The sequence below is a fragment of the Chinchilla lanigera genome, unplaced genomic scaffold (assembly GCF_000276665.1).
Source record: "Chinchilla lanigera isolate Chin_1 unplaced genomic scaffold, ChiLan1.0 scaffold00040, whole genome shotgun sequence".
NCBI classification, from domain to species: Eukaryota; Metazoa; Chordata; class Mammalia; order Rodentia; family Chinchillidae; genus Chinchilla; species Chinchilla lanigera.
In genome coordinates, this window is record NW_004955441.1 from 4,923,138 (window position 1) to 4,932,911 (window position 9,774).

General features: G+C 39.2%; 1 protein-coding gene across 1 annotated transcript in view; it reads right to left on the reverse strand.

Moving 5' to 3' along the window:
- The window catches only part of Eif2ak2 (eukaryotic translation initiation factor 2-alpha kinase 2), a gene marked incomplete in the record, with an annotated part of 36,026 nt that overhangs the window by 14,820 nt on the left and 11,432 nt on the right, over nucleotides 1-9,774 (reverse strand). Inside the window, 6 exon segments of the mRNA XM_013517630.1 lie at nucleotides 2,633-2,755; nucleotides 4,301-4,363; nucleotides 5,501-5,535; nucleotides 6,263-6,344; nucleotides 6,678-6,748; nucleotides 7,067-7,190. Of these exon segments, the coding sequence (XP_013373084.1) occupies nucleotides 2,633-2,755; nucleotides 4,301-4,363; nucleotides 5,501-5,535; nucleotides 6,263-6,344; nucleotides 6,678-6,748; nucleotides 7,067-7,190 (498 nt within the window).

The window sequence follows — 9,774 nt, forward strand, 5'->3', positions numbered from 1 at the left end:
TGTCCATATTCCCTTATCAAACAGTCACTGCAGGGCCCACAGCAAGATTTAGAAGGGGACCCAGGAGAACTCAAGGAAAAACTGAACACAAAGTTGTCCTCTTTCTCAAGGTAAAAGCAAAACTTAAATAATTCCAAACATCAGACAATTGAAAAACATTTGTAATAATCTTTGAAATGCCACTGATGCAGTTTTGGGGTTTTTTTTGTTTTTTAAGATAGGGTCTTGCCATGTAATTCAGGCTGGTCTTAAACTCACTATGTAATTCAGGCTGGCCTTGAACTCACAGCAATCCTCCTGCCTCAGCCTCCCAAGTGCTGGGATTACAGGCACCCACCATTATTCCTGGCTACTGATGCAGTTTTTAAGAGCAAAATCATATATTTATATTTTGTGTAGGCAATGTGTTAAAATCTTTGCACTTCATAAGCAAATCCCACTTGGGTGGCAATGGTAAGGAAGCCAGGCACCATGCAGAAACCTAATTCAGCATTTTCAATACGGGACAAAAAACAGAGCAAAGAGATAATTTATGCAAAGCAACTGAGACTTCACCGTGCATGATGGGAGCTCTATAGGGATGTGTTGTCAGAGCTAAGACCATCCCAGACTATGCAGAGTGAATAAATCTGCAATTTCAAAGATACAGAAGGAGAAGCACACATTTTACAATGTACCTTTTACCGAAGAAGCTTTATATGACACATAGTTTGTAAAACTAAAGGAAAAATTATTGATGCATTAACAACAGTCCCAAACAGTCAATTCTTCCATATTACTTTTATAATCTTCATGCACACTTTTATGCTTGTCATTATAGTATACAATTTTTATCCTTTTACATACTATCTTTACAGTGTTTCTGTTGTAATAAAATATGTATAAACATCAGTTATAAAGTATTTAATGCAAGATTTCAAAACTACAAAAAAGCCCAGCAAAAAATATAATGAAACCCAGCCCAGCTATCACTGAGGTGGAGCAGTCATCAATTCACCTACATGTAACCTCCTCATAATCTCCTTCCTCATCCTCCCCTGGATTACTTTAAAGAAACTCCCACCATCATATCATGTGTACATATTGCAGTCGATGTTCCTTATTTACCATGGCTACAAAGTAAGTCACTGGTCAGGGGAGAATATAAAACATTCAATCATTTATTAATTGCTGGATATTTTATTGTTTCTGAGTGTTTCACTGTATAAATGATACGGTGTTTGATATTTTCTTGTGTGTGATATTTTCTACGGTGTGTGATATTTTCTACAATTTGTAGCAAGATCCAGACAGGAAGTTCTTGGGTGGAAGGACATAAATATTTTTATAGCTCTATATGAATATTTCCAAGTGTGTTTTTAACATGTTGGTAACAATGCATAGGCCACCTGAAATGTCCAAGGTGCTGTATCCTTATCAAAATCATGAGCATTTTTAAAAAGTGCTATCTAGCAGAAGGAAACATAGCACTTCATTCTTGGTATTTGGAAGATGATTCAATGAGGGTATTTCAAATGCACAGTGTTGTCCATAGGAGAGGAAGTAGCTAGTAACTTCCGGCAACAGCAAGACTGGCGAACATGTGACTCACAATCTCTTTCCTGTTTTTTCTCCTGAAGGAGTTCTGCTACCCAGTCGGAAAGGGGAAGCAGAAACTACATGAAACATATATAACAAGGGACGGGTGTTGACAGGAACATACTGAACTGATGTTCCAGAGGGTGAGTTCTAAACCTCCACCTTGTTACATAGTAGACACTGTCCAAAGACTTCCCCCACACATACACTGCTTAATTTAAGAGATAGAATCTACCTGGCCTCCCCATAAATCTGAGATGTTGTTAGTGACTCTTTTTTAACCAATACGATGTGGTAAAAGTAACATTCTAGAATTTCTAAGACTATGTCAAAAGAAGCTTTGCCACATTCTCCTGGTCTTTTGGGCAACTCCTTCTGAGAAGAACTTTATGAAACCCAGCTTGGAAGTTGTAAGAACCTGAGGCAGGTAAGGAAGGAGTCTGGATGACAGTCCCAGCTGGGCTTTCAGCCTATAAACCAGCATCACCTTCTGGCCATTACGGCTATCCAGCCCCATCAAGCTTTCAGATGGCTCCAGACTACAGGTGCTAGGGAACCCCAACCGAGAAGTGTCCAAAGGAACACAGTCAACCCTCAAGACCATGACAGAAAACAATAAACTGTTGTTTTTAATTTATTGTACTTTGCGTGGTGTATCAGACCCAGCCCAGAACAATTACCAACTAGCCTTTACCTTACATAAGACAGTGAACATCTTTGGATCTCAGTCTCCTCGTCTATAAGGAAATGAGACTAGAAAACCTCGAAGGTCATCTTAAACCAAGTGATTCTATCCCTTCATTTATCAAGACTGCCTCAGAAAGATGGTCAATGGCATGTGTGTGTGTTGTGTTCTATTTTTGTCTTAGTGAAATGACCATACTGAGATCATTTCAAAATAATCCAAGGTCCTCTGGGTAGAGCAAACGTTTAAGGTGGATGGAAAGAAGTAAATGGTATACTAGCGAGGGAGAAAGAAACGCAAGAATATTACAGGTTTAATAAAACTTTTCACTCCAGCACAAATAAACAAATAAAACCATGAACTACTTACTTTTTGGTGTATTTAACACGTTTAATAACATGAATATTTTTAACCAATCTGTGTGTTGCTTTGAAAACTTCGCCATATCCACCTTTGCCAATGAGTTCTATGTCTTCATAATTTTTGACAAACCTTAAAGATAAATACCACTGTTATTCTGAGGTTGAGGGTCTGTCCCCCTTGCTTACCCACACATCCTTACGTGAAATGTATAGTTAACACGATTTTCCCTTTCTAACTATTAAAGGTTCACTTGATTCACAAAGAATGGTTCTTTCTCCCTTTCCTCTCTCTCCCACGCAGAGTCCAGCATAACAGATCATCCTGGGGGTCACAATCAACTCTTGGCTGTACAGAAGTCATGATAAAGAATCCATTCATAAATATGAAACTTTAGAAAGATTGCCCTATTAGGTTCTATGGCTATAACCAAGCTGCTTTAACAGCTTTTACACAGTTTATATTCTAAGCCTGCCTTATTTTCCCCTCTTCCTCTACCTCACATCATTAAGCTTCACCATCATTAAGCTTTCCCCTCTTCCTCTACCTCACATCATTAAGCTTCATGTCTTTCTCTTGCTTAACCCTCTGATAGCCTACTTTGCAGTCAGCAAAAATGAGAAAGCCCATGTAGGGCACACAAGGGGCCATGTGACATCCTGCCACCTCCCCGCCCAGCATCGCCCTATGGCATTGGGCTCATGTCACTGCAGTCTGAGCACACCACCTTTGGTTTCTCAAACACACATCACCTTTCCGCTTTCACTTTTCCATCTGCTCTTTCTTTCATCCCTCTCTCTGTTCTAATACATCATTCAGGCCCCCCATAAATACAACCTCAGAGAAGACTTGCCTCACCCCTCCCACTAAACCCAAGGATCATTTCCATTTTGCACCATTCTACTGGTGTCCTTCTAGAAAGATGAGCATATTTTGTAATTATAGACTTTTAATGTTATTATTTATTTAATGTCAGTCATCCATCAAAACCCCATGAAAGCTGGCAAGTGCAAGGTCCTGAGTTTGATTCCCGGTACCAAAACCAAACCAAAACCAAACCAAAAAACCCCACAAAAAAACAAAAAACACTCCTGGATATGCAAAACTCCATGAAAGGAGGAACTGCTTCTCTCTGTTCTGACATTCAGCCCAGTGCCAGGTATGTATTAGACAATTAATAATTATTTATTGGTTCCTTCTTTTTATAAACTTATATTCAATGCTCTGCTATTTCAAACAAGCCTCTTCATTTTATACCTAATTTAAACACAAACATATCATTTATACCAGAGAGATTCTTTTTCAAGTGAATTCTGGCATGGAGCTGAAAAACAAAAAATAAATCCAAGTATACCTATTCTGATTCCTGGAGAACTTTTTTTGTAGAAACAACAAAAAAAATTACTACAAGCCTATTTGTTTTCAATATAAAAAATTTCCATGGATGTCAGAGAAAGTCACCTTAGGATCAGGGAGATCCGTATTCACCACATTCTCTTTGGATTTATCTAAACCCTACTTCTCCAAGAGACAGTGGTTGCTTGTGGGTCCGACTGGGCTACAAGTATTCACTGCTCAGGTGGAAACAGAATTTAATTTTCACCCTGCCCTGAAGAAACTGCTTTTGAGTGAGCAAACCTATCTGTAAGTAGATTCGATTCCGCAGCTCCCTCTTACCAGCTATCCATGGTGTACTTGTTTTCTCTCACATCAGCATGGTCGAATTTAGCCGCCAAATTTCTAAAAGTGAGACAAGAATGTAAATCTCAAATAAAACTGAAATCAAATATAACTTGTCTGGAGAAGGTTTTATTCCTTGCACTGGGCTTTTTATACTTTGCATCAACTATGTGAATAATAAGGTAGCTAGCGTTCACTGTCTTCTTTATAAAATTATTTCTTGATGGTTCTCTCATATCTGCTAATAATTTTACAGCCCCTTCCTGGTCCCTTTGCACCTTCACACAGCCACTGCCGGCAGGTCACTACCCTCCGCTGTGCTGTCTCGGGGTTCAGAACCTCAGGAACTGCATCTCCGGGCACACTTCTTCTACTTGCTATGCCTCCGGGAGATGAGTCACCTGGAACTGGAAGTTGGAACACCACCTTAAACATATCTGCATGGTTATCTTCCCTCTGAGTCCTTAATCTTCCACTTCCTTAATATCATCAACACCATAGTTCTTGTCTGTATCTCATCCAAGATGGAGCAATCTTCAGACCCCTTTTCTCCTTTCTCTCTTTGCCTGCTTACCTCGCTACTATACTCTATCCCCCGAGTCACAGCTACTCTTCCTTTACAGTCTTCCTCACAAATTTTCCTCACTGCCCCAATAACCATGGCTGTGGGTCAAATCATCTCACACACAGACCTCTTTTTTCTCCACCCAAACATCTGTGTCAGGAGTCATCTTTCGTCAATAGATCCACCTACTGTCCAGGATATACTAGACCCACTCGGACTCCTGGGGCTGTCACTCTCATTTCCGACTATCTTGATGTCTCTGCTTGTCTCTTCAGTTAAAGAAACTAATTCATCATAATTTACATAATACTTGGACTTTTTAAAACTCACGTTATTCGTAAAATGATGCACTTCCCTTGTAAACACCTCTTTAAGACCAATTCATCATCAGCCTCATCCAAAATAATATCCTGAACTAATTAATCTAGCAACATAACCAGAAGGCTTTATGTTTCAGTATAGCATGTGTATAGCATTGGATTAAAATTAAAGGTTTGTAGATATCAAGCTTTCTACCTTTTTTGAAACTCCACTCACATACACATGAGGAATACTAATACTGAAGATAGTAAAGATAACGAAGTCTGGCATAAAACTTCCGTCCAAAGCGTTCAATGAATAGTGATACTCACACCTTTGCTTTCTTTTGCTTGTTGGTGAGACCATTCTACAACAAGAGAAAACGAGAAATGGTTTCAGACGATGAAATCAACGATTTTGTTTCTTTAGTTGACTCTGATCGTATTTGTTAGTCTATAACAGCAACAGATTCATACTTGTTTGCAATTGCAACAAGCCATGTACCAACACTTAGTACTTTAAAACTTAAAATTATGCCACTCTTGTGGGTTTGAAGCGGTCTCTATGTGCTGTTTGAATCTGCATTTTCTGATTCTTAGTGAAATAAAGCATCTTTTCCTGTTTATTACCCATGTGAGTTTCTCATTTCTAAACTATCTTCAGGCACTCTGCGTTGTTCTACTGAGTTGCTTATCACTTTCTTACTAATTTGTAGCTCTGTACAAAAAGAATCTTTCGTGACACATCGCCTGATTTATACGTTTAGTTTGAATTATGTTTAGTTCTGATCTTTAAGAACAGAGGCAGAATAAACCTTTAAATATTGGTCAGTTGTCGAAGAGCAAAACAAGGTCACAGGAATAATGTAAAAACATAAGGTGGAGAGGGAAGAACAGGAGGGAAGTGTGGTAGAGGCTAGCAAGTGAGGAGGAAGAGACCTTAATGAAGAAAAGGAAGGGAGGGAACAGGCTGCTAAAATCATTATTAGGAGGCGCACATGAGACAAGAGTATAAACAATATAGCAAGGCACTAGCGATCATTTCTAAACGAGGAAACACAAGACTAAAAAGAAGCTTAGAGACTGATACAGCACCACGGCAAAACTGCTGTCACTGTCAGTGTTATTTTCCCATGTATTTGTTGAGGAGTCATTTTCAGAGGACACTTCAGAAGCTCTAGAAGAAAAGGAAATAACCATGATCAATGAATTTCTTTCTATCAATAACTTCTTTCTGCAAATTCTCCTTCAACATTAAATGCTTTAATAAAAACTGCTCTTGGGACAGCAATTCCTTCTTCTCCTCTCTCTTCCTCTCCCTCTTCCTCTTCCCCCTTCCTCTTCTTCCTCCTCCTCATTTATTTTTGGTGCTGGGATCAAACTCAGGGCCTCCAATAGACTAGGCAAGTACAGCCTCCCGAGTGCTGGGATTACAAGAGTGCACCATCACACCCAGTTTAGGTAAAAATGTGAGTATGTTAAAATCACAGATCATTTGCCCCAGACTTACAGTGTTTTGGAAGACATGTTTCCAGAGTCACTGGACTCCGCAGAATGATCAGTAGACGCCTGGTGAGTTTTCTGAAAGAAAGAGTGGCCCTTAGCACATTTTAAATGTAACTAACCTCTTCTCTACAGTGGCTCTATCTCAGGATACTAGCTGTTATATTTATTTTCCCCACGTTTAACAAATTTAAAACACTTATAAAATTAGTTCATTTTTAGATGTCAATCCACAAACAGCCCCAAATCATCAAAAAAACACTGGTTGTACGCAGAATGGAGGAATCATTGTCTGTATGACTGACTCTCTCGGCATTACATAAACACAGTTTACCCTCTAATCAACCTCAGAGCGAATTCTGAAATATAAGAAGTAAGTGTAACAGCAGCACATACCACCAGTCTTTCTTTTGAAATCTGATCATATGCAAGTTTGGCAGCCAACTGCTTTGCATCCTGTTTCGTAGAGGCTGTTCCACAACCATACACTTTCTGCCCAATTTTGCACTTACATTGAAATCTAGAAGAAAAGATGAGAGTACTGATCCAAATATCAAAAATACACCAAAGCTGACTTATTAGCCAGGTTTATGTTTCACATCTTGTGTAACTTAAACCTGCAATCAAGAGGCTGGCCAATTTATCTGAGTAACCAGGATTGGCCGATATCGCAGCTTCCATTTCCCACACAAAGCACCAAATGACCACTTTGAAACTCACCTAAAGGTCAAAAGATTCAGAGGTACAGAAGGAAGTGAGAGATCCAGTGAATTTTTCAATGAGGCTCAAAGGGGAAAGAAATGACTCAAAGTGGGCCTTTCATAGGAGGAAGTTTGAAGTTATAGTGCTTTTGGGTGGAGGGATGAGCAAAAGATGGATTTTACTCTAACATGGCTGATAGGCATAAAAACCTAAGAAAATCAGGGCTGGGGATTTAGCTCAGCGGCAAAGCGCCTGCCTGGCAAGCACAAGGTCATGAGTTCGGTTCCCAGTACCGGAGGGGGAAAAAAAAAAAAAAACCTAAGAAAATCCCCACAGTGCACCCACCACCCCGTCTTGAAATCCAAACTGTCCTCACACTACATATAAAGACATTTGTGGTTTAGGCAAGGGTTCTTGGACATTCATATAAAATTTTACCACTCTTTTCTTTTGAGATAGGGTCTCACTATAGCCTCAGACTTGCAGCAATCCTCCCTCAGCCTCCCATGTGCTGGGATTACAGGCGTGCATCACCATCCCTGGCAAAAAACTACTTTAAAAGTAGAGCACATCACATCAATTGACGTAAAGCAACGCACATCAATTTATGTCATGAAGTTCATATATATTACTGCAAAATTATTCCAGAACTTGCATTTCTTTTACTTTCTTTTCAATTGTGGAACACAGACAGAAACATCCTTGCAAGGTCCTGAATTAAAGAGCTGGGGTAAGTAACAGGATTGTGTCTACAGATCCTATCTGGTGCCAAATAAACTTCTCTCTTTTAGGCAGCTAACGCCGAAGCGTTTAATCCAAGGGAGCTGAAAAGGTAAACTATGGAAAAATAAAATAGTCCCCATGGAGATTGGCCCACTGAGTTCACTTTTAACTATTTCATTCCAATAATCCTATCACATTTTTCTCTTCCTGGTTCCATCCTAAAGCCATGACAGTAAAAGGCAAATAGCGGAGTCCCTTCCTAGGACAGGATCAAAGAGTGACAGTTTGGCTATTGGTCAGTTTGGGTTTTTTCTTCTCTTTCATTTAACTGGTTGGTTGTCATTTAGATACACTTTCCCTCATAGACATTTGCTTTCTGATTTTTCACTTCCAGTCCCTTCTTTATCCTACTTCCACAAGCCTTATTTCACTAATGATGTTTTTAGTAACTCTCAGACTCTAATGCACTGATTTACCCCTCATAGCCCTTCAAGAGGCTGTCTCCACAGCCCGGGGCTAACACCATTCCTTCTGACTTTGGGTATTTGATCAAACACCTCAACAAAATAGCTCACTAGTCTGCAATGGTGAAGAGCCATTCTATCCACACGGCAGAGCAGTTTCCACCCAGCTACTGTCACTGACCACAGGGACAGGAGGCTTGCATCTCTCCGGCAGGGGCACCCTGTGCTCATGAGGTATCCAACAGACTAACCATCCAAATATAACTTAGAAATACAGTAATCCTCTTCTCCTGGGAATACATTCTAAAAATAATAATATAGAACAAATACAATTAATAATAAAATAAAAGGACTCTAATGATACGTTGTAATAAAAATATCTTATTACAATATACTGCAGTGAAAACTGTCACTGTCCTATGAAGTGACTCGGCTATTTGATTTTTACCTTGATGTCCTTTAGGCTACAACTAGAAAAAGAAAGATGTAATAGTATTATTGGAATGAAAGAGTCAAATCTCTCTTTTTTTTCTTGTACTGGGAATTAAATTCATGACCTCAGGCTTGCCAGGCAAGTGCTTATGCTGTTGAGCTATATCCCTGACCCGAAATAGTCAATCTCAATAATTCAGCCTATTTTATTTTTCTGGAGCTCAACTTTTTGGTTCCTTTCACTTAAGTAAGCCAACATTAGATACTTAAAAGAAAGTAGTCTATTTGGGGGCATCTGGACAAATAGGAGCTACAGAAATATTTCTATGTGAATGTGGTCTCTGTCTCCCTCTCTTTCAAAATACATTATTGAATCATATTCTTCCTTTTCCTTCTTGCTGACCATGGATAACTGCAGAAAGCAAAATTATGCATAAGGGAAGGTGACTGCAAAGGATTACCCAAATTTGAGCAATCATGGTATGGACTTCACAGCACTAGCAATGAAATATTTTTAATTAAAAAGATGTCCAGAGGTGGGCATGGTGACACACGATGGTAGTTCCAGCTACTGAGGAAACTGAGGTGGGAAGTTCCCTGAGGCCAGGAGTTCGAAAGCAATCTGAGCAACATGGTGAGACGCCCCTTTCAAAGAAAAAAAAAAAAAAAAAAAAAAAAAAAAAAACAGCAATTCTGCATCACACAAAACTTAGCAGATTTTCAAAAAATTGTATGTAGGTTGTATAGATTGTATAAAAAGAAAGGAAAACTATTTCTGAAAAC